We start from the raw sequence: 25189 nt of genomic DNA, 5'->3' as shown, positions 1-25189 counted from the left end.
AGAAGTTTTATCTGAGAATTTATTCTTGTCTGTCACTTTCCAAGACTGCCTCAGAATAATTTTTTTAGAGCCTAAGAACTCCCAGCCTTTTCTTTCTTTCTTTTCTTTTTTTTTTTTTTTTTTTTTTTGTGCTAATACTTTCCTTGTAAAAGAACTATTTATATATTGATTTTAGTGAAGGAAGTGGTGGATCAGCCATTCTGCTTTTCCATCCAAGTAAAGGATGAAGTAGCATCTCTAAGGAATGTGTATTGCTCTCTTCTGTAAAATACATACTGAATTTTTTAGAACTTTTATGAAAAAGTTTTATTTGGAAATCTACAAAGGCTACATCTTTTAGTGCATCTTTCTGATGAAGGGAATTTGGCTGATATATATTTAATGGAAAAGGAAGAATTAAAATGTATTATCTACAATGTTTTGGGCAAGTAATTAGGACAACTTGCTGCTTGCTTGAGAAATAGAAACATGAAGCTTTGCAATTGATAAGCATAATTTGCTCTACATCTCTAGTAATAGCAAGTAAATCTCACAACCTTGGAAGTTGTAATCCAAAACAAAATTACTAAGAGGGCTTAATTGACATGTTTAGGGAAGAAAGTGATTGTATTGATGATACAAAAATCACACATTTGAACAGCTCGAGGATTTCAGCAGGTTGCCACTGGTACTCTTTTTCATTAAAGAGTAAAAAACTATGAAGTTTGGTAGGGTTTTATTATAGTGCATATATTCTTGGGAAAGAGCATATGTTTATGCATTGTGGCTTTTCTGTAGTTTCTCATTTAGTATTGCTATTTTCTCTTAGCATGAAGTCATTTACATTTTCATATCTGGCCACAACCCGTGTTGGATGAAACTCTTGAAACAGTAGTTGTTCATTGCATTTGGGCTGATGCTAAGGCAAAGTACATTTTGGGATCCCACTGAAGGCATGTGGTGTGAGCAGTATAAAATGGACAAACTGTACAGTCCCACTGCCAAGTGAATGCCAGTGTCACTTCAGTGGCTCCATGAGGGACACATGAGGCTCCTCCAATATTAAACTTGCGGGGCTCCACTTTCCCTTCTCTCACCTTTCCAACCTTGATGTCTCCATTCTTTGCACAGCTCGTATTCCAGCTCCACGGGCCAGCAAGATTCATTGTATGTCTGTCACTCTGTACATTTCAAGGTCGTAAACCAGATTATGACCCCAAGGAGGAAATTTTACTTCTGTGAAATTCAATGTTGTGATTTTTGCCGAGATTTACTTTAGTGAATTTCGGTATTGTGATTTCTGCGGACGTTCCACAGCAGACTGGCTACGATGGGTCACACGGGGACAAAGCCACCCACAAGTGAGTGAGCGCCTGGTTCCTTCGCAGTTGCACAGGTATTACACTTGATCGTTTCCCTGCCCTCGGTGCAGATGGAATGAGGAGTGCGTACAGGTGATAACCTGGGGCTGCAGGACGGAGGGAGGCTCCGTTTCGCTGTCAGCGCAGGCAGAGCCAACGCGCTGTCGAGCTTCCCCCTTTTCTCCCGATCACCTCGCTGTACCCACTGGTGCTTTGAAACCACAGCTCCCTCCGAGCGCGCCCCGCGCCGCTCGCCCCCAGCCCGAGCCCCGCCGTGCCGGGCGCTGCCGGGCCGGCCCCACTCCAGGCAGTACGGTAGGCGCGGCCCGGCCCGCCCCGCCCCGCTCGGGCCGGGCTGTGCGGCCACGTCCCCGCTCGGGCCGGGCTGTGGCGATGCGGCCGGCGGGACGCGGCCGTGCGGCGCTGCTGGCCCGGCCGTGCCGCGGGGCGCTCCCGGCCATGCGGCCGTGCTGACCCGGCCATGCGGCGGCCCTGCAAGGTGGCGGCGGCGCTGCTGTGCCTGGCCGTGCTGCTGCTGCTCTATCTGCTGGCGGGCAGCGCGGCCCCGCCGCCCGCGCCCTCCGCGCCCGCCCGCCGCCCTCCGCGCCTCGGCCGGAGCCCCCCGAGGAGGAGCCCCGCGGGCGGCGCCAGCGCCAGGTAACGGGGGCGGCTGCACCGCCCGGCTCTGCCCTGGGGAATCCCGTGTGCCCAGCCCCACGCGTGACCCGCCCGGCTCTGCGCTCGGCAATCCCGTGTGCCCAGCCCGGCTCCTGCCCTCGGGAATCCCGTGTGCCCAGCCCCACGCGTGACCCGCCCGGCTCTGCCCTCGGCAATCCCGTGTGCCCAGCCTGGCTCCTGCCCTCGGCAATCCCGTGTGCCCGGCCCCACCGCGGCTCCCCTGGGCGGTGTCGCTTTGGTGCCGGTGCGCCCGGCGCTGCTCTCTCCCAGATGTTCTTGCCCCGCTAGTGAGCGGTGGTGAAAGACCCCTGTGCAAACTGCTGAGCTCCGCAAGCACGAACTTTTCCCTGCGTGTTTCCTCTGGCAGCGTAGTTGGCAGAGATGCCAGGAAAGGTTTTAGCTGTGCCCGGGCGGGGGGGTTCCCTCCTCTGCGGGAGCAGCTTGTGAAATAGCGGCTTTTCCGTGATTTCTGGCCTTGTTTCGGGGGCTGACGTGGGCAGTGTGGTGCTCGCTGTCTGGAATGCGGGGCTGCTGTCACCTCGGGAGCTGCGCTTTGCGGGATTTCCAGGGAAAAGCGAAGGCGGCTCGTCATTGCCGTGGGGTGCCACTGGATTCCGAACTGCAGAGGCACTGGGCGATTTTAAGCTTTGGAGCTTTTTTGCTTTGAATGGTTTTTATATGTAGATTAATTTAGCAGAACTTTAAAGGTGCTTTAAATCGTGGTGTTTCCTCTCCCAGCGCCTTACAGGCAGGGTATTTTTTAAAAAACTAATTAGTTGAGAAAGGGCAGCTTTCAGTGGGTGGAGGGCTTGTTTTCCCCTCTGCATTCCAATTATATTATGGTCAGTGTGACCTCATATATCTAATTAACTTGGTATGTCTTTGTGTCTCTGATTCATGATTTCACAGAGATGTTCTGAATGAAAAACTATTCCTGTTTTTTGAGCTCTTATTCCTTAACTTATTAAAGCAGTTGGTTTCTCCCCAGCATTGTTACCCCACTGAATGCAGGAGATGTTTTCTGGGGCTGAGAGTGGGCCACGGGCAGAATTCAAATGCCGGTATTAAAGCAGGATTATTTCCACTAGCAACTGTACCTCCTGAAGTCATTTTTCTTTAAGGCATATCTCTGTGATTATCATGGAAATCAAGAAGAACACTGAAGGAAGGAGCTCGGAAAGTATGGAACTGCCAGAGAGTGTAAACAACCATTCCACTTAATGTGCTTTTCAGTGGCATCTTCATGTTTCACAATTTGTCGTTATCTAACTTTTTGATTATTTGTTGACTTTGCAAGTCCTTTTTACAAGGTCTGCACAACAGCAAGAAAAAAAAGGAGGTATTTGGTATTCAAAGTGTGCATTTTCTTCAGAATTTTGTTTGTGGGGCTTGCTGGTTGTTTTTTCCCTTGTCATCCTGCACCATTGGCCCCAGCAGGAGTTTGTATAACTGAGAAGCACAATTCTGTGGGTCCTGTTCAGCCATTTACTGAAAGATTCTGTGTTATGTTAGTTATGACTGAAATTTATTCAGGTGAGGGTATCTGTAAAAAAATAATTTTTGTGAGGAGGGTGTGACATAAGTGGTTCAAGTGGAGGTGATGCTTGCCTGGTTGGAAAGGCATCAGGGATCTGCTGGGCTTAAAAAGCCTGATCCAAGCTAAACTGAGAGCAGTGGAGGGAGCTTGAATTTGGATTGTAAGAAATAGGCCATTATTATCATTTTAGTTCCTCCTTATGAGCAGAGTCACGTTATTTTTATTTGATGCGAGAGATCCCACCTTATCTAAGTGATTCATTCAGGATAATAACAAATCTGATTAGGGCTGTGTAAGATCTTGTGAGGTGATCACAGTGTATGTGCTTGTATGAGACTGCAGAATTGATTAACAGAACTTTAGTGAAGTTCTGTCTGTGTGAATGTAAAACATTTAAATTCAGTTTTGTCAAGTTGTTTTGTCAGAAGATGCAAGTTTTGGGATCAGCTCAGAAACAAAGGTGTTACTTAGGGTTTGTGTTTGCTTTGTGAGAATCAGCATCTTGCAGGGAAGATGAATTGTACTTTGACTGGGATTTGTAATATTGCTTTCTGTGGTCATATAATATCAGAAGACATTAAGTTTTGAATTTTAAGAAGTCCAGAATTCCTTTAACATAAGCTATACATAAAGCTTAATGTAGGCACATGCCATTAGCTGGCTGGTGTTTCACAAATGTTAGCAGTGACATTCATGTATCCTGCTTTGGTCATTAGTTAATGATGACAAATCTTGGTAAGTTTCTGGTAAGCTTTGAAGACTTGATTTTTTGTGGTGGTTTTATGCTCTTTCCTGTTGGAAGTAGCAATCCTATGCCTTTGGTAAAAATCCTATGCCTTTTTATATAAAGAATTTTAATTACGTGCCAAACCCATGTGTACAAAGTATCAAACAGAAGGAGGATTGTTTTACATTTACTTTGCCAAACCCATGTGTGCAAAGTATCGAAAAGAAGGAGGATAATTTTACATTTGAAGTGCAGATGTGACCACGTTCTCTCTCAAACCAGCATGGCAAGGCTGGGGAAATGAACCTTTGCCAGCACATTCAGTTCCCTGAAAGTAACTTTTTCAATGCTAAGCATCCCTTGCATGGCAACCTGTCAAGATACTTTTTCTTTCTGTGCAGCCTGTATGCACACACATGCAAGTTTGGCTTGAGTTTGCTAATAACATGTTAAACCCCAAGTATTTAATACTTGTTTCATATAGAACCCACTTTGTAAAAGGATAGAGAAACACCCATTCTGGTTTTGAGTGGCTTTTTACCTGTCCTCTGAGTGGTAGAAGGTTGAAACTTCAACCATTTTTGGGTTGACAGCGGGTACAGTTGGTTTTGTGCAACTGCTGCAAAGTGAGAAAGGTTGATTTAAAAACATTTGTATTTCAAAGTGTGCAAGAAAATGTGTTTCACATCTGGAGCTGTTGTTGGGATGTTGACTCGGGCAGGGGTGGCTGTCAGGGAAGGAGCCTGTTCAGTGAATCACCAGTTTTGATACAATGCCTAAATCTACCCTTGTTTGTGCTGCAAAAGTAAATGAGATCATAATGGGAAGAAGGTTTCAAAAATTAACAACTGTATTGTGTTTTGGAAGTGTCTGCATGCATTATCTTTCAGGAATGAATTTGAAGGCCTGAATAGATTAGCAGGCTCTGTAATGAGGTGGGAGCGCATTATTTTGAATGGATTTGGATTGATTTAGACAGGTTTTGGGTTAATTAAGTTTGAGACACTTTGGCTGTGACTAATAAGAAAATTACATGTAATCTAAACTTTAAGACCTAGGAATACACACTGTTGTGCTTGAGCACTCAGGCTGCTCCTGCTGTGTCAGTGGCTTTCTGAAAAAATTGTATTCAGTAAATAAAACACGAGTGAGCAAATGGATGGGAGTTGCTCTGTATTGTTGGAAGGTCTTTGCTTTAAACATTTTATTGTGCTCCATCTTATTAAATTCAGTCTTCAGCCACTCCATGGGGATGTGTTCTGCAAGTATTTTGTGATGCTTTCTGGAGTGCTTAATCTTAGTTTGTGTATTTGTTCTTGTCAAACACATTAAATGTTAGGGCCCAAGTCTCTGCATTGCTTTCAGTGTGTTTAAACATTTAATTTAGGTTATAAAATCGAACTACAGACTGCTCATAACAGACAAGTTGAACTGTAAAGGAATGGATGTAAATGTTAGGAAGAATTGGTTAATGATGATAATTGCATTACTCTGTGGATCTATGGGCTTTTTAATGTCTTGGGAGTCTCTTGAGGTACAAAATTCTTAGAGCTGTAACAGCTGTTCCCATTTTACAGGTAGGACAACTTGGCTGTGTCCTGCACATCTTTAGGGGTTGTGCTTTCATCCAGCTGTTGATCCTCTCTGGGAACATTCTCCTTCCATTCTCCTGGCCCTGCATGAGGTGCATGCATGAACAGGGTAGGGAAGGGGAGCTGGGATATTCTTTGCCAGGATCTGCTTGTTTGCCCTGCAGGGAGTTTGATTGCCTCTTCTACACCTGCCCCTTCTCAGGCTTCTGGATAATTGCTATTTTTTAAAGGCTAAGTTAAAATTGCAGTCCAATGCATCCTGCTGGGGCACTGTTTTAGTTCCCATTGCAGCTCAACTTTGTTTTCACTGTCCTCCAAGTTTCTTTACGTACTTACGAAGAAGATGCAAAATGTTGTGTCCCAAAATTCTTCTGTATCTCACTGCTGCTTCTCTCACTGGTTATTGCCCTCAGTGTCCCAGACTATGACTGATGTAGTTCAAATAGCTCATTTTTCTGGGATTTTTATTCCAATTCAGGCCACTCCAAGCTCTTGAACCTCTGCACTGTTGGTTATTCCACACCTCCAAGGCTCAGCTTTCTCCTCCACGGTGTCTGTGTTGGATGTCTGTTATCCCTATTCCCATGGGCTTTCCAGGCATTCTGCTTTCACCAAGGATTGCTTCTGCTGAGTCTGTCTTTTGGAAGTATTGTCTACATGTACTGGATTTTTCGCTGCAAACCAGCTGCATAATGCAGAGCTCATCGTGGCTAAAACTGCCCAGGAAAGCTGAGTGCTTTGGTGTGGGCTTTTGAAATGTTGCAATAAAAGTGTAGGGTTTAGCCCCACTCCCAGTGAATTCCGTTGCTAGAGACTACATCAAGGCAGCTCCCAGCCTGTGCATGGCTTGATTTAGAGACTCAATTAAGGGGAAGCATTACACAGATAGGGAGAAGGGGGAAAAGGTGATCTGTGTGAGCAGCTAATGATTCACGTCAATAATTCAGTGATTTTTACACTAATAGGTTGGAAAGTAAATACCACGTTGTATAGATGTAATATTTCATTATTTATACACGAAATTGGGGGTAATTAAGACAAAAGGAGAAAAAAGCCCTTGATGAAACGTGTTGCTTTGTATAGTAAGTGAAGTGCCAGTGCCTGGTGTTCCTTTACACAGAGGTGGGTTACTCTGAAGGGTAGAATGCTGCTGTGACACAGAGCAGTACTTCAATGTCTGGAAAAAATAATAACAGCTTAAAACTGTCATTTTTCTCTTTATTTAGAACTTCTGTTTGTAGCATTAACTCCAGTGATGAATTGTGCGTGTGTAATTGTATGTGCTGAGCAGGGCTGGGATTGATGTCCTCTGCTCAGAGATATGTCCAGAGCAGGCAGTGATCTATGATTTGCCTTTTGAACTCTCCAGGAGTGATTACTGTGCCTGGGATTTAGTTGCTTGGTCAGCTCCATCCCGTGTGATGGAGGCTAAGTGCCATCTGTGTTGGAATGTAGATACACCATGGTGCAACATTCCTGGAGGATGCAATTTTTACCTCCACACTAAACACAGAACCAAAAGACTCTTTTGAAAAGGTCTTCAACTCCCCAGGAGAAGCTGATTTTTCAGGCTAGCAGGAAGCTTCATTATGCCTCTTACTATGTTCCCTATATCTGGATGAAATGTATTTAAAGCCCACACAGGTGGGTGCTAAGTGAAAATCCCACAGTTTGGCCCTTGGAATGTAGTCTGATTCATCTGGGATATGTGACTATATTTGTTTTCAAAAATCTCTATTTTAGCAAAATCTCATGGATTCCATAGGGTGAAATGGAGAGCAGTCCTTTGAAACTCTGCCAGTACCTTCAGGCCAGGATTAAGGCATGCATCTTTAATAGCAAAATTAATTAACTGTTAGAACAATTTACATATGGATGGAGGTTTTTTTTTTTTTTTAAAGTGTGGATGTCTTCTTCCAGTCTAGCCATTATAGCTTGGAAATGAAGTTGCTGGATGCAGTTGTGTGATCTGCATTGTGTTAGAAAGTTGGCTGGGTAGTACAATTCTGTTTTGGCTTGGTGACCTCGGGGCTGGGGAAAGAGCTGTCATTTGCACAGAGCAAGGTGGTGTCTGGTTTGAGGTGCTGTGAAATTGCCTGATTTTTGCAAACCCAGAAATGTAGGAATAACAGAAAATAGCCTTTTTCTTTATGCTGTAATTGTAACACTATTGATCTGGATCATGGACAGAAATTACCATGCTATTTGCTTGTTATGTAAATATTGAACCAGGAAAAAACCTCCTGATCTCTTGCAAAATGATGAAGGAAAAAACAACCCTGGTGACTGTTAATGAGGGATTCTCTTCATGTCTACCTCAGTAGTTTTTATGTGCCTGTCCCTGAATTTTCAGGAAGCCTGGAGAGCAGAAACATCCAAAGGAGCCCTCATCCTTGCAGTGCATGCATCTGGCAGTGGTGGCATGTGGGGACCGGCTGGAGGAGACGCTGATCATGCTGAAGTCAGCAGTTCTCTTCAGCAGCAACAGGCTCTGCTTCCACATCTTTGCTGAGGATTCCCTTAAGCCTGAATTTGAGAAGAAGGTGAGTTTCTTTGTCATTTGGTAAATAAATAAATGAGTTAGTTACAAGTTGTACATCTCTGAGAAATATTATATTGACATCAACAAGTGGCAGCTGAGCACCTTGTTTACTGTACACAGTTATGAATTCCTTATGAATGCATTTTTTTACAAAAGCTTTATAATGTGTAGTGTCTGATTTCCTCCCACCATGTCTTTCAGTTAAAGGAGTGGCCTTCCTCATATACAAAGAAGTTTGAGTCCAACATTTACCCAATAACCTTCTCAGTAGGAAATGCTCAGGAATGGAAAAAGTTATTCAAACCATGTGCTGCCCAGCGCCTGTTTCTTCCGGTAAGGCACCTGGATTTCTGAGTAGGTTGCTTCAGGAAAAGGTTAATTCCACAGAAAGGAAGCTTTGCTGGTGTAATATTAAAACCATTTTCAGGCTGAAACATCTGCTTAAAGATAATTTTAGTCCGTGCTTTAAGACACTGTAAAAAAACACCGCAGAAATCCAGCCTGGCTTTTTCCTGACTAACAAAGGATGTGTGTTTCTGATTTGTCTCCAGTTCCATGAGCCTCTCTGGCTCTCCAGACTCCAGAGAGAGTCTGAGAGTTCTCTCAGGGCAGATCTTTTGGGCTAGATGCTGTATGCCTTTGGTAAATAACATTCTTTACAACATGCCCTCTTTACCCACCATCTTCCTTCCATATGTTACCATATGTTACCCCTTAAACTGATGCTCTCAGCATTCCCTTTTCCTTGAGTTTTACTTATTTTTTCCAAGACTGTCAGAATTGCCCTTAAGGTACTAATTCCAGTGTGTTTGAAGTTGGATTTCATGTAGGAGCTTGGTGTATCTGGACTTCTCAAGTTCACTGAAAAGTTGTATTATACTCAGTGTCGTAAACTTGGAGAGAAGGGAAGTGTTGATACCAGTTTTGCATATCAGAAGTTGAAAGAATGTTTGCATAAAGCAATTTCTGTGGAACTGAGAACATCTATCAAAAATATCTCGTGGGTTGCTGTTGGTTGGGGTGACTCCAGTGAAGTGACAAGCTGTTCACATGATCCAGATTTCTTCATCACTGTCTTAGAAGTGGGGGGGACAAAGAAATCTTTCCCCTCTCAGATGGAAGCAATCAGGAGACAGCTGCATGTCCAGATACATAGCCTGTGAATACATATGTGAGAAAATATGTGCTGTCAGCAGTTCTGCTGGTCTGCCATTTAGGGGTGGGCTATCAACGGCACAAAGGCCAGATGGGCTGGAAGTAACTCCAACTGCAGCAGGGATCCTTTCTCCCCTGAGTAAATATTTGTAGCACCTGGAAAATAATCCTGAAGCCTTAGCTTGTTCCATACGGTGTCACGGTGTCCTGGGTGAACAGAAATCTCTGTTCTTCTGTGATACTTTCTGCCATTTTGAGAGACTGACTAGAAATGACTCAACTTTTATTTCTCTTCATTGTTCTGATGACAGAAAAGAGTTATGCATTCATGCTGATTCCTTCAGGCTGGGCAGTGCTTTTACTGATCCCTTTCTGTCACTCACGTTGCTGAAGTTCTCCAGTTACTTCTTTTAAGGAATATTAGACTGTTGCACGCTGTGTTAGCAGAATGAGGGGGCAGCTTGGACTGGAGATGTTTGTTTCTCCAGGGGCAGTTGCAAAATGCTGTGTGTGGTCAGGCTGAGGTTTATGGCTTTGTGTAGGAGGGGCTGTCCAAGAGGAGTTGCAGCTGACACAGAGTTGATGTGGGTATAATAAACAAGCTGTTGTCGAAGCTGAGGTGGCAAACGTCCTGTGGGACTCTCAAGGTTCGGTGCTCGAGTTCACAGGCTGACACAGCCTTGGGCTGTTTATGGGTAATTCCAGCCATTATTTTGGTTTTTTGGTGTTTGATAACTGGATTCTGATATCCCACTTGAACTGTCAGCACACAGTGGGAGCAGAGGGTTCCAAGTTTTACTGTTTAGAGAACTAGTTTGACTTTTATTTTTAATAAATAACAGCAGAATATCCTTCTCTGTACTGAGCATTTTTCCTTGCAGCAGCATGAAATGTGCCTGGATTTAGGGAGGACCCCAGGAGAGCAGTAGTTATCAGCTGTTTAGTTCTCAGTTGTGCAAATTGTCTTGCTCCTGATAATGCTAAGCCCGAGTGGAATGCGAGTCTTTGATTCACAAGTGCCTCTCCTGCCAAAGAAATCTCCTCTGCAGCACCAGCAGGCGTGTGAAAGTGGACAGGAGGGTCTGAGGAATGTGTTCAGGGAAAATTGGGTAAAAACCTTTCAGTGGTTTTACCAGGTGATGAAAGTAGAGCTGTGGGATGTGACCCTGCATTTTGCAGTACTGAACTGTTCTGTCGTGGGCAACAGGTTGAAGTGCACATTCCCAACTTGTTGACTCTACCCAGGATGCTAAAATATTAAGGAAGACTGTACAGCATCCTGCATTTTTCAGAGGCATTCTGGGACATCTGGTCACATTTGCCACTTAGATGCAGGGGACGTAGATGGAGCCTCTGTGTAATCTCACAAGTCAATCTCTCACTGCGCTCTGCTGCAATAAAACCATCCAGGGCATTAGCAGAGACACAGAGAGGAAGATGTAGATACTTTTTTAAGCATAGAATGAAACTTTAAACTAGGAGAGCAGTGCTCTCAGCAGTCCCTGGGAACTGGTCTGTGCTCCTGACATGGGTGTTAAGACAGCAGGTGAGGAGCATCCTCTGGTCCCAGGGATGTTGGTCCCTCAGGGCTGGCTGCAGCTGTCTCTGTGCTGCTCCTCTGGAGCTACCAAAACAATCGGCTCAAGTATCCTGAAATGCTTAAGGGATTTTTGGATGATTTTTGGATGAACACTTAGAGCCCTTCTCAAAACACTTAATCTACTTAAGAGCTTTTAAGATAGATTAGCAATATCCCTGTGTTACAGCTTTCCTCTTGAGGGATGCTCAAGTATCCAGCCCAGTGGGAATAGATGCCAGGGCCTTATCTAGACAAAAGCCTCTGCTGTAACTTGAGTTAATCTCTTACTACAATGAGGTTTAGTAACTCAACTTTGTGGCAATGTAACTCTAGCATCAAGCTTAGTGATTTGTTCCTAATTTTGGATAGAGCTGTGCTAAGGTGCCATATGAGCCCTCGCAAACCCTTAGGTAGCCCAGCTTCACAGTACACCAGCATGTGTTTATTCAGGAGTGTGTTATTCCTTGCCAACCTTGCTAACACAGGGAGAATCTATGGAGACAGAAGTTGTGAAATCAAATTACAGATAATTGAGTATTTAAGTGAAGTGCCAGGCTAAATATAGCCAGTTCTGTGCAGAACTTTTTGACAGATTTACTAAGAATATTCTATATAGCTGCAAAAAAAAAAAAAATTAAAAAAAAAAATCACACTTTTAAGCTGTAAGTGCCTGCAAAGCAAGGGGAAGACAAGCAGAGCCAGTCGTGTTTCTGGCCATCCCTTTCCAAAATCCCAGGCTGTCAGATGTGTCTGCATGGTTTGTGTGAGCTCAGACCTCCAGACACAACCTGGCAAAGCTCCTGCTCCAGGTCACTGTGTTCACTTTGAACCTGCACTGCAGGTTCCTGCTCTGTGAGAAACTCCTGCAGCTGCAGTTGGTGAAATTAAATCCCCCCTCCCCAAGGCACAGCCAGGAGAGATGTGAGCAATTTGAACTGACATCTGCTGCTTTTAAAGGAGTCTTAACACTCAACATGTGAAAGTGGGAAGGGCTTAAAGGAGGTAGCACAGCTCTTTTTTTAGCCAGCTGGGTGTCACTGCAGGGTAACACCTTGGATGCAGAAGAAGGAAGAATCTTTTAACCAGCAGAAAGGAGAGCATGTGAATCCTGAGAGGAGGAATACGAGGTGGGGTGGGGTATGCTGGTGGGCACTGCACAAAGAACTGAAATACCTACTTGAATCTGTCGGAAAATTATTACAGTCCATGGACTTCCACAGATTTAAATTTATTTGTGTATTGAAAGCTGCTGAAATAATGTTTTTCTGCTGGAAGAAGCAGTGGCCAGCAGTGACCACTGTCATTTGTGCTTGGGAAGGATGAGAAGGTCTGTAGGCCCCTGTTAAACTTCCCCCTGAACTGGGGTAAGTTTTTCCTACTGGAAAATGCCTCAACTTGCCTTTTCACCAGGGTCCCCTTAGACAAAAATCCTACATGGTCTGCAGTTTGCTGTGGATTCACAGGCCAAGTCTAATAGCTTCTGCTCTGCTTGTATTCCAGTGTTACCTCCAGTCTCAGACTAAATTTGGGGGTGATTTTTCTTTTTTTAATGTCTTTTGATTCTATGTGACTTCATATAGCAGGTCCCTATTAATCAGGGCTCCTAGGTGCTGCAGAATAATTAATACACAATACTCAGGATATCCTCAAACTGAAAATCTTTCTTCCTTTCAGACTGTCTTTTTTCTATTGATTTACTCCTACAGTAGCTGTCTTTTTTATTGGTTTGTTTTTTTAAATATTGGATTTGAGGATACTTAATATCTGCAAATATTTACTCTGAATTCTTACTGTATTATGGAACTATTTTTGTCACTTATTTATTGATACCTCCACGTGCTGGTTTGTGGGGTTTTTGTGGGAAAATGCTGTATTGCTATAATCTTCCATCCATCAGAGAGATCTGCATGGTGTTGAATGTGTTTACTTAGAATTTGTTATAAGCATAACTTTTGTTTAAAATGCAGAGACAGTTCCTTCTCCTGCTTGCCCTGTTCTGTAGGAAGAACATGTAGTTATCCTGTCAGAAATACAGGTCAGGGATTTGTTAAACTTGACTAAATGTCAGTCTGAATCCCAAAGTGTTCAGTCAGGTGAAAAATCTCATTTAAGTCTTTACTCACGGATTTGGCATCTTAGTGGATTCCTGTTGAGCACGCTCAGAGGTGATATTTTTCACCCACTTGTTGAAAATCCTGATGTTGTTCACTCTATTTCACAGGTAATCCTCAGTCAAAGTACATTAGAATTTATGTAAAATCCAATTTCTTTGGTAGAATTACTTGTAACCTGCATAAATAGGAGAGTGTCATTAATGTCATTGCAGGTGGATGAGAGAGTGATTGTTGTGTTCCACATGGTGAAAATCCAAAGCCTTTTGGATTTGCTTTTCAAAGAGAAAGAAGTGATAAAGTTTTTTGCTAGACCAAAGTAAGAAAATTTCAGTCCTTCAGGAAGTTTTGGGCAGTTTCAGCAAATAATGAAGGAGAGCAACAAAAATGCAGTTGGAACTGATGGTCAGCTGTAGGTAATGATCTTTATTATTCTACAGAGACTTGAAGCACCAGATCATTTGTCCCACCATGGATATTAATGGAGGAGTGTGTAAGGATTTGGGCAGCCACAAGGGGGAACATGGTCAGCAGGAACTGCTGAAATATCCTGGCTCAAATCTGTGGTTTCCACCCTCCTGACCTGCCCAGCTTTGCTGTGGTTATTCCTCAGACAGAATCTGGTAACAGAGCTCAGAATACAACCTGGTGTGTTTTACTATGACTTTTCTGTTTAACAGCCAAATTTTGTTCTTCAGGGGGATGCACATATATTGGTGATCAATGGGGTTGTCTTAATTAATCTGAAACAGTTGTATGTGTTAATTATATATGAAGGTAAATCTAAATATTCTGGTCTCCTGGGTTACCCTTTCTGCCTGTGGAGAGCACTGTATGCTTCACCAGTTAAGATCTTGAAAAGAGCTCTGTAAATATATATTATTTACATTGCATCTCTGAACAGATACTAAGTAGTCCTTGCAGATACTTTTGGGAGCTTGGTGAATTGCTGCTTCATAAGAAGGCTAATCCAGCCCCAGTGCTCTGGTGGCTGTTTTATTGTGCAGTTCAAAAAAACCCCACAGCAAACAACAAGCCAATAATCTGATAACTGTTCCTCTGTGTAATTACATTTAGCTGATAAATCAATAACCTCTTCCAAATTACCAGTTTAAAGCAAAAGTGCCTTTTGCCAATAATCTTTGTGTTTGTTGTCTCTGTGGTTTGTTTTTCGCTGCACAAACCCCAAAGGTGATTTTAAAGGATGTGGATTCCCTGCTTTACGTGGACACTGATGTGCTGTTTCTGAGGCCCATTGATGACATTTGGCACCTCCTGAGAGAGTTCAACTCCACCCAGCTGGCTGCCATGGCCCCCGAGCACGAGGTCCCCAAGATTGGCTGGTACAGCCGCTTTGCCCGTCACCCTTACTACGGCTCCACCGGCCTCAACTCCGGGGTGATGCTGATGAACCTGACACGGATCCGCAGCACTCACTTCAAGGTGAGAGCAAATGCAGCTGCTGCAGCAGCTCAGGATTGCTGTTTTTCACATCTTGGAAAGCTCAGTGTAAAATTGCATGAAGTTTGTAATACAGAGGATCAGAGAAACACAGAAGATGTATAATTGGATACTAAAAGCTATTGTGAACGTGGTTATTGAAATAATGCAACTTCTCAAGGCTGGAGCAGTGAGAACTTGCAGCTGAAGCAGTCTGGTAGCAGTGCTAAAAATGGCTGCCCCAACTTCTTACATTTCCCTGAAAAGATACATGAAAGAATAAGCTCAAGAATCTTCAGTGCAGTCACTGTTTTGTTTTTAAAGTTGGGAAGTTTGATATGAATACTCAGAAGTTGGTGATTTTTGCATCTGCTGTGAATAGACTTTTGCATCCTGCTGCAGGTAAGTGACTGTGAACTGGTGTAAGTGAGAAGGGAACATTTTCACAACAGATCCTTGTTGTTGGACACATATTCTGTAATCACTAAAACTTTGCTTGCCCCATGTGGTTCTTCCACTAGCAAGGCCAGGGGTTTCCCTCATTGTTACAGGAACAGCTGGGGAAAAAAAGCCCCAAACATTGCTCTTACTACCATAATTCCCAGGGAAGGAGATCTTTACTCTGTAATTTTCCTTGCTTTTATACCTTGGTTTTCACCTTGTCCCTGCATTTTTCACTTTTTTCTCCTCCTGTTACTTGGAATAGGAAGAGTGTGAATAGCAGGAGCTGACATCAGAGCTGGGCCCATGAGACCTTGTTTTCCTGTTTATCTAAACACAGTGAGCTCTGCTGTCACACATTTCCTGGCAGTTCTTCGTTTTTCACCTGGGTGTCCAACATGGCTTAGCAGAACTTAGAGATTTGTGTGTGCCCACTCTGAGTCAGGTACCACAGCACTGCTCATGGTATTAATCCCCTGCTTCTGTTTTCCTGCCCTGCAGAACAGCTTGATACCAGGTGGCTTGACTTGGGAGGAAATGTTATATCCATTGTACCAAAAGTACAAAAATTACATCACTTGGGGAGACCAGGATTTGCTAAATATAATTTTTTACTTTAACCCAGGTAAGGAAAGATTCTCAGTGTTGTCGTTATCTGTGTTGAGAAAATATCTTGAGCTTGATTTTTTTTTTTAACTGCTATTTTTTATTTATAATATGCATAAATACTCTGGTATGGAGTTATTATCTAACTGCATTCTTAAAGGATTTCTAACATATGAAAATGTTTCTGACATTGCTGCAGGTAATGGGGCTTGGACTTGGTTCCATTGAATATGTGAATCTGCTTTGTGGAGATTTGAGAAATTAATGAGGTATAAAATTAATGATGAAGGGATGAAGTTCATTTAGTGTGTGTGCTTCAGGGTGTCACTAGACCAGGGTGTAGCTGCAAAAATGTTTTTCAGATATTTATCTGAATGTGAAAGTGCCACGCTTTCTGCAAAGCTACGCCCTGTTTTCAGCCCCAAAATTCAGCTGACTTGTGCTACTTAGCAAAAAAGTAACAAAGCTAATATAGACAGAAACTGGACACAGCCATGGTAATATCTCATCTAAGGCAGCTTTCAGCTTCTGAGCCAAATGGCCTGGCCTCAGCAGGCACCAGGATGGTGTCATTGGTGTCCTGCTGGTGAGAAATGCAGGGATTTAAACACTGGAGCACAGCACACACTTCCCAGAGAAGATGAGAACCTTATTTCATGCTTCCCACTGGATGCTGACTAACCATCCCTACTTCTCCTGGTTTCCTATGTGACCTTGTCACCTCAAGTGATCTTAAGAATGAACCAAATTTGGAATTATCTTTATTTATTCTGCTCCCTTTTATTTTTCTCTAAGGAGTCACAGGGTAGGTAATTGGATACACCTAAATCCAGGCAAACTTCTGGAGTGAGGAAAAGCAAATCAAAAAGCAAACATCTGTTTACTTCAGACAGATGTAACCCATCAGTGTCCCTGTACACCATATATTACCCCCAGTCCTAGGAAAAAATAGAGTGGGAATTAATTTTCAAGAAGAAACTGATGTTATGGGTGTTTGGTCTGCTGGAGAAACAAAAAGATGGAGTCAGATTAGTTGTGAAGTCAGACACAAGCTGTTCACTGAAGTGTGCAGGAAAAAAATAATTTGCAAAAATGCTTCAGTATTGAGATGAGTGTTCTCTATCAAAGCTACATGTGGGGACTCCTCTGCACCAAGTCTGTCCTTTCCTCAGAACTGGTAAAGAATTTTTTAGGAATTGCATAATACCAGACTGCTCAAGAAAAGAAATCAAAAGGACTGGATGCAATTTACACAGAAAACTGGACTTTCTGGAGTCTTAAGCTCTGGGTTATTGAGACTGCCTGGGGAGGGAATTGGCCAAGACTGCTGCAGGTGCCTTTTTATAGATGTGATTTAAAGCCACAGAGAGCTCTGTTCCCCCAGCCTGAGGAGCTCCTCCCTTTGCCCATCTCCAAAGAATGGTCTCCCTTTCTGGAGAACTCTGCTGAAGAGTCCTTAAGGAAGGAAAAGTTCAGAAAGTTTCTCCAGCTTTTCAAGAACCACACGGGACCAGCTGCAGGCTTCCCAGGAAGCTGGGAAAGGCCAAGGGAAGAATTCAATCTGCAGCGCTTCTGCCATGCCCTGCTGGCACCAGCCATGATTCATTGTTCCCCAGGGCTGAGGCAGAAAGGTTGCAGGGACTGGAGTGATTTATGACAAGCAGATTGCAAGCACTGTGTGCACAGAGTTTTAAAAAAATCACCAGGAGGAAGGGAGTTATGAGCCCTTTTGAGAAATTAGGCTCATCTCTAAATAACCTAGACCTGTGAAATTAATGGATGATGACTCTTTGGAGAGCTGTGGATAAAATACACCACCCCTTATGCTCTGCTGTATAACAAATTGTCATGGCCTCTGTGACAGCTTCAGCAACAAACAGTGGGTGTACTTTGCAAGTTTTCCCATGCTGGCTCCAGGAGGAGTCTGGGTTTTTCATAACCCTCACTGCTGTATGGCAGAGGATGCTGGACAGTGCCACCTGCTGTGTGCTCTCTGGTTTGATTCTTCCACTTCAGCTTCATAAAGGGCTCCCTTGGGTTGTGTGAGGTCCCAGATTTGGTGTTGCCCTGTCTGTCCAGCTGGGGGTGTAGTCACCCATGACAGAAGGAAGTGTCTCTGTCGGGGATACTTGCAAAAGATGTAACTGAATATTCCCCACTCATCAGTCCTGGGCTGGTTTAATTTGTTGTAACTCTTGTCTGACATGTCTCTTCTCCTTCCCTGTGCCCTGCTGGCGTGGGCAGAGTGTCTGTACGTGTTTCCCTGCCAGTGGAACTACCGGCCTGACCACTGCATGTACGGCAGCAACTGCAGGGGGGCGGAGGCCGAGGGGGTCTCCATCCTGCACGGCAACAGGGGCGTCTACCACGATGACAAGCAGCCCACCTTCAGGGCCCTCTACGAGGTGATCAGGGATGTAAGTGCTGCCTCCTCAGAGCCCTCCTGCTCTCCCAGTAGACTCTTGCTTCATTCAGCTTGCTCTGCCAGCAATCAGGCTGGGTAGTTGTGTTTGTGGAAAACCCACCAGATACAAGTGAACGTGGTTGCTTTGGCCTCTCATGCATTTGAGGTGGTTTAAACATTTCTCCTTCATATTATAGTAATCAAAAAGGCCGATAAATTGCTTTTCTGTAAATACTGAAGGTAGAGAAAAGATGCTGGAGTGGAGTTTCTCCTGCTGGTCCATAAATTCCCAGGGAAAGCTTGTTCTCCCTGAGCACCTCAAGCTTCCAGGCACATGGAGGGCAGAAGCTTGTTCACTGGCACAGGTGCCTGTGTCCACTTGGGGTGTTGGGAACGTACAGCTCTGTTTGCCAAAACTCCTGTTTCCTTACATTAATAAATTCCTGTCAGTGCACACTCTCAGGCAGGCAGGATGTGAAGTGATGGGGTTGGTGACACTTGGCAGGTGAGGGACAGGACATTCTCTACCTGTGGAAGGTTTTCTCTCACAGGAATTTATAAAATGCCCTTCCACAACTAGTGAAAACTAAAAATTCTTTTTTTTTTCTTTTCTTTAGTTTCCATTTGAAGACAATCTCTTCCAGTCCTTGTACTACCCTCTGCAGTCGAAGTTTCTGGATACAGTGCACACTTTATGTGGGAGAATTCCACAAGTATTTTTGAAGCAAATTGAGAAGACTATGAAGAAGGTGTACGAAAATCGTGTCATTGTGTACTTGGGGGCCAACCACAGATACTAACTGTAGCTCTCTTCTTACTTTTAAGTTTTGTACTCCATTTCATGAAGGATATAAATGAAGAATATGAACTCTTTTACTGAACTCAGAATTAAAATATTTGTTTTTCCAATTCTTTAACAACCCTTGAAATTACAAAAAGGAGGAAATCCTAGAAGCCTGCTCAGATTGTTGCTGAGAACAGCAGGAGAATCCTTTCTTTGCAGAATACAGTTGTGGCCTGCCTTCCCAGTCCCTTAGAGTTGAAGAATATATTCTCTGGCTTGGTAATGTGAATTGCATTAGGCACAGTTCAAGACTGTTGTCAGTGAAGAGTACAAACCCAGGTACTGTTGATCCATTTTCCTCTTTAAGTGCTATTCCCTGCACAGTAACAGCAGTATTCCACTGCTTTCCATCCCTGCCCTGGGAGATGGCCAGTGCTGCCCCGACTCCCCTCTCCTTCATGGAAATGTATATCTGCCTGGCACTTCCATTTCTGGGATCACAGAACCACAGAATTTTAGGATGGTTTGGATTGGAAGGGACCATCATGGATATCTTGTTCCACACCCTGCCATGGCCAAGGACACCTTCCACTGGACCAGGTTACTACAGCCCTGTCCAGCCTGGCCTTGAACACTTCTAGGGAGGGGAAAGTTGAGATCTTTATGCTGGGATCAAAATGAATAGCCTCAAAGTGGAAGAGGATACAAAATGGCTTTGATGTTTATTTAAAATACTTAATTTAGCTAAATTTCCAAAGTATGATCATCATCTCGTGATATGCACAAAGAGCTTATTTAAATTGCATAGCTGAAAGGTGCTTGGGACCATTCCCTGGGGAACTGGAAGTGAGGACACTCCTACAGAGCAGGGATCCAAGAGCAGACTCCCAGAGGGCATTTTCTAGGTGTGAGCCCCAAGGGTGTGTGTAGGAGTTCTTCAAGGAAGCAGCAGAGAAAATGATGTTACTTTTCAAGTCTGTTGAGCAGAAAACATCAGCCATTACTCAGAACTGCTCATTTTTGTATCTAACAGGCAAAGTAGGAGCGGGGTGAGCAGGGTGAAATAATGAAGCCTTCCCCTAATGAGAGGAAAACTGGCACAGATGGGATATCCTGTCCATGTATCATACATTTGTTAGAGACAAATGCTTGGGGACTGTGGGTGAGGGAAAGGATATGTTCCCAAAGTGGAAATAGGATTTCTGAGGAATTGCAGTTTTGGGTGTTCTGCTCCATCCAGTCAGGACTAATGCAGGGTTTCATAAGATAACAGACTTCAGACTCTCTTTTATCTCACACACTTCTCTGTCTTTGTGTGGCAGTTCCTGAGAGGAGGGAAAACACGACCTTGGTGCTATCCCAGGCTGCCAGATAAGAGCCTGTGCACAGGATGGAGTTCCAACAAGCTTTTCCCAGAGCCTGGAGTGTGGGTGTCTGTGACAGCCCAGCAGAGAGCAGGGCTGCAGGCAGCTGAGTGGGACAGGGGCTTGGAGTAAGGGACAGCAGAACTGCCAGACCTCACAGCATGACAGGAACAGAAACCTTGTTTGCACCTCTGCTGCAGATCCCAGTTTGATTAAACAATGTGTTCTGACTCCAGCCCTTATCTCACAGTGTTGGCCACCTCAGTGTCAATTGACATGTGAAGGGCAGAGGCAGCTCCACTGTTGTAATTGAAAGCCTAGGACCCAGAAAGTCATTTAAACTTGGGCAGAGATGCCTTTCCAACATGCCTTAGGATTTTCTGTTTCAGCTGAAGTTTCAGTTGCCAATTTTAACAAGAGTACACTTGTACCTACTGAGAGAAGTTTGAAATGTAACCCAAATGAGCATTGAAGATTTCAGAACCAGAAGGCAGAGAAAAGAAGGGAAAGCTGCTGATTAAATAAAGTTTAAAATAATGTAAGACAGGTAAACCTTTAGGCCAGCAATTTGGAGAGCTTGTATAAAGTATTAGCTTGCTTTTGGTCTTTATTTTCAAGCATCAGGGTAAAGCTGATGCAGGTTTAACAAGGCTGGTGAAACTGCACTCTGGGCAGGATGAATTCCAGATTTCCATGGTGTCTCCAAGCCACAGAAAGCTGCAGAGCAAAGTCTTGCTGCCCAGACAGTTGCAGCCCCAGTGCTGAGGCTCTGGAGTTTCAGAGCTGTGGTTGTGTAAGCTGTGATTCAGCAGAGCCCTGCAACTACAGGCACATTCAAATGAAGGAGTGGATTCATTCCAAACAAAGGCATTATTGCATATGAACTGATTAGAGATTAAAGCAGTGCTTTTCATGTTCACAGGAGGTGCTACATTGTGTTTAGGAAGAACTGAGTTGTGTTCTCAACAGCTATTAAATATATTAAGTATTTGCTTTAACATGAAGGCTCTTGTTAATGTAATATCAGCTGGCAGGAAGAATGGGGGAGGTTCCCCCCTGCTGGGCTTTTTCTGAGGAAAAAAGCAATAATTTGAGCTCTCCAAAGTGTTCTAAAACAATTATGTAACTTTGTTTTTTGTTGTTGTTAGAATTATTAATTTATATTTCACTACAGCTTCCAAAACCTTGTTATATTTTAGTTTTAACAGTAGTTGATTGTAATATTCATCTTACTTAGAAACCAGTTTCAATTCATTTTGTATTTCATACTTGTGGCTAATTCCATGTTAATTAGCCTTCATTTATCTTAATAATGGGATGTGTAAATACTTACTAAGACTTATGTCCTCATTTCCCCTTCCTCTCCTGTGTTTTAGTTATTTCCAATGGTATAATGGATAGAGCTCACCAGCATTTTGCTTACAGGGGAAACTGGAAACTGCTCAGTGTGTGTGTGTGCACAGCACGAGTGTGTGTGTAAAGAATGTCCCTTTTCTCTGTCACTGAATTGCTTATGGAATTTTCTTTGACAAGTGCACTGATTGTTACAGCTCCCAAGGAGGCTGAGCAGTGCATTTCTGGGTTGAGGATGATCCTTTGGCTTACAATACAAATAAATGAAATTTTAAGCAAGCTCTGTGATTTGCTAGGTTTCTTATAAATACAAGATTTTGTGCTGGTCTGGTTGGGATAGAGTTTTGCAGGTATGATGTTACAGTGTGTGTATACAGGGTTTGACAGCAGGGAACACAGATAAATGTTCCCCTTTTACAGTTTTACTGTAGTGAAAGAGTCTGATATTGGATTTAAAGAGACAAATACATTTAACTTCCCACAAAGTGCTCGTGTGTCATGCTGCAGCTCCAGTTGTGTTACAGTGAGCATAGATCAGAACCTTCTCAATGGAAACTGGAGTTGTATCTTTTACTCTTTACTGTTTCTCCATTATGTTTCACTCCTTGGAGGTAATTTAGCATTATTTCCCCTTCCTCCTCCTGTATGCATTTTTTGACGTTCTTGTATGGTCACTGCTATGCTGTCCTTGCTTGTGACATTTCTGTGTGACAGAAGCTCCTGGTGCTGACACTGTTCCCAGCTGGATGATGTGCTGGGCTCAGCCTCAGCTCTCTGAATTCAAAATAAGAATAAAACTCTCATTGACATGGATGGGCAGAGGTGGGCCAGCTGTAAAACTCCAGCCTGTGTGTGGGTTCTGGGCAGGCTGTGGGTGTGTGGGGTGTGACACACTCACAGTCACATTGCTTGGTGAGTCAAGGGTTTTCACTTGCAAATGTGGCCCCAGCCAGTATTGCTGTGGGGAGAAGAGAGATTTCCCAAGCTGGGAATAAATACAATGAACTGAAAAAAATAAATATTGGCACATTGTCAGCTGTCAGAGAATCCTTTTCTCCTCTCCATCAGGTACAATAAAATGTGATGGTAGGAAATTGTGAGCACCCCTCCAGAGGTGAGATGAGATGGGACAGTCACCAGGATTGTCCCTGCAGAGGCTGGAAACATTCCCCCACTGCTCTTGGGACAAGTGCTTGTCTGTGCTGGGATCAGCCTGCACCTCCTGCTGGGATGAGATAAGGAATTGTTATCTGAGCTTCAAAAGGCAGAGCAATGTTGGGAAATTTTGCTTTCATTCTGGATCAGAATAAAAACCAAACTGTCAACAGTTCCTTTGAAATGAAAATGGAGACAAAACACCAAAATGAGGATCAGCATTGAAGATGAACAAAGCACTTTGTTAATGTTTTCTTTTGAGGCAAAATATTTAGATTTCACTTTTACATTTCTGTAAATGTACCCTAGTTGTTGCTAGGGTGTGAAGACTACAGTGTAGCCCAAAAATATGTAAGTATAGTTTTGGTAATTAATACTAAAATAATGACACAGAAATGACATGGCTCTTTATTTTAAATATCTGCTCTTAGAGAAGCAGAATCCTCTTGAAAATGTTAATTCCCTCCTGTGAGGGTTAGAGCTGTGCACAACAGGTGCCTTCTCTGGGTTCACACCTTCAAAGAAAGATCTTCCCATTCTGCTTAGCACTTCCAAAGGGCACCAGGGTTCCTCACACCTGAGGCCTCAGGTGAGAAATCAAGGCTGGTTTTAGTCTGGCTGGTCCCATAGTTTGTGGAGTGATGTCAGGAAGCTCCTGTCCCAGGGATATCCTGGAGCAAGGTGTGAGACTACTCCCCAGTCTTCCAGGTTGTTTAAAAGCACAATTGATTTTTAGTCATTTTCTCAGAGGATAAACATAATTTATCTTGAGGTGGCTGTGATATACTTCAAAGAAAAAAAAAACAGCTTTCCTGCTCTGGATGATTCAGAGATCGGTGATTTTTAGTGTCAAGTTATTGTACCATATTTAGGTTTCTGCAGCTATAAATTTAAACAAACGAAACAAAATCTCTGTGCTCCTTTTGTAAATCCTTTGATGTGTATCGATGTGCAATTTTTTCTGAAGACCTAAGTGGGTCTTGAAATATAAGATTGTTTTCATTTTCTTATTGTCCTCACCGGATTCTGCTGCATCTCCTTTGCTTGAATGCTGTATTGAATTGCTACAGATTGTTTCAAAGCACAACAATCAATTTTAGTTCTAACTGGGTGGAAATACCTTACAAATTGCTGTCACACATCAGTGAAGAGAAACTGCTTTAAGTCAGGTTGGGTCAAGGATCTCTAGATACCTAATCTAAGCTTCATTACTGAGAGCAGAAGTAGCTGCTGGTCTTACACCACAAATAATGTTAATTATTGATCCATGCCCAGGGGTTGGACATCCTGTAACTCTCAAAAAGTATGTTTTTAAATCGGAAATGTAAATCTTAATGAGTTTGGTGTAAAGAAAAAAAAATACCACCTGGACTGTGAAATAGTTTCTCATAGTTCTTTAGTTAGATGTTTAAACCACATCTTCCCCAACAAGGTGATTATTCCTATTGTTGGGTCTCAGTGAATACTCTACAAGCAGGCTGGGAACTGACACAAAATGAAATCATCCTGTATACATTTTTATTACAAGGTGTGTCAAATACCTTACAAGGAGTAATTACCATTTATGTTTCATTAATGAACAAGCTCAGGTGTGATTGCCTCACCCATTTGCCTGAGATCACACAACACAGCGATGATGAAACTACCTACAAAATTCTTGCGTTCTAGGGTTACTTTTAAATGTTTCAGCTTTGAAAATGGAAGGAGAAAGTGATTTGCTGTGAACTGAAATCTTTCCCATTAGAGGTGGCTGGGCTGGAGCCTCTTCCCGGCTCTCGGCTCACCTCGGGACCATGGCAGGAAGGAGGACAGGTCTGCCAGGGCTCAGAGCCAGGTGCTGGCACAGGATGAGCGAGGGGATCATCCCGGAGCACAGGGAATGTGTGCCAGGGTGGGAGAGGCGGGAGGAGTCTGAGGGGAGACCTCACTGCGAATCAACATCCTCGTGAGGGGAAGCAGAGGGTTAGGTACAGACCTCTTCACTCTCCTGACCAGTAACAGGACTGGAGGGAATGGCATAACGCTGTCGGGGGGGTTTGGGTGGGATATTAGGAAAATATTCCAAGTCCCCCAAGAGGGTGGTGGGCACTGCCCAGGCTCCCCGGGCAATGGTCACGGCCCCAGGGCTGCCAGAGCCCCAGGAGCGCTTGGACAATGCTCTCTGAGGGATGCAAGGCTGGGACTGTTGTGGTGTCTGTGCAGGGACAGGAGCTGGACTCCTCCGACTGAGGATCTTTTGGAGAATAAAAAGAGAGGCACGTCCTTGCACTAACAAGGACTTGGGGTGGGCGGGGGGAGCGCAGCCTCAGCCTGAAAGCAGGGAGGAAAGAACAAGAGCTCTCTCTGAGGGGAAGGGGGGAAGGCTCCGCGTTCTCTCCCGG

General features: G+C 43.7%; 1 protein-coding gene across 1 annotated transcript; it reads left to right on the top strand.

Annotated features, from left to right (window-relative positions):
• Positions 1–1703: 1703 nt before the first annotated feature.
• GXYLT2 (glucoside xylosyltransferase 2) lies at positions 1704–22688 on the top strand. Its single transcript, XM_056501740.1, has 7 exons — positions 1704–1997; positions 8228–8417; positions 8618–8749; positions 14453–14704; positions 15644–15767; positions 17993–18165; positions 18770–22688. Exons 1-7 carry the CDS (start codon positions 1822–1824, stop codon positions 18950–18952), a joined length of 1230 nt encoding a protein of 409 aa, XP_056357715.1. The 5' UTR covers positions 1704–1821; the 3' UTR covers positions 18953–22688.
• Positions 22689–25189: the final 2501 nt, after the last annotated feature.

Source organism: Oenanthe melanoleuca, chromosome 12, assembly GCF_029582105.1.
Source record: "Oenanthe melanoleuca isolate GR-GAL-2019-014 chromosome 12, OMel1.0, whole genome shotgun sequence".
In the NCBI taxonomy this organism is placed as follows: Eukaryota; Metazoa; Chordata; class Aves; order Passeriformes; family Muscicapidae; genus Oenanthe; species Oenanthe melanoleuca.
This window is presented reverse-complemented; position numbering and strand designations above follow the sequence as displayed.

Bases quoted from the DNA above. Each gene is read 5' to 3' on its own strand.
- GXYLT2 (XM_056501740.1), top strand. From the start codon at position 1,822: ATGCGGCGGCCCTGCAAGGTGGCGGCGGCGCTGCTGTGCCTGGCCGTG. The intron at 15,768-17,992 runs GTAAGGAAAGAT...TGGCGTGGGCAG, and splicing joins AATTTTTTACTTTAACCCAG to AGTGTCTGTACGTGTTTCCC. The intron at 18,166-18,769 runs GTAAGTGCTGCC...TCTTTTCTTTAG, and splicing joins TCTACGAGGTGATCAGGGAT to TTTCCATTTGAAGACAATCT.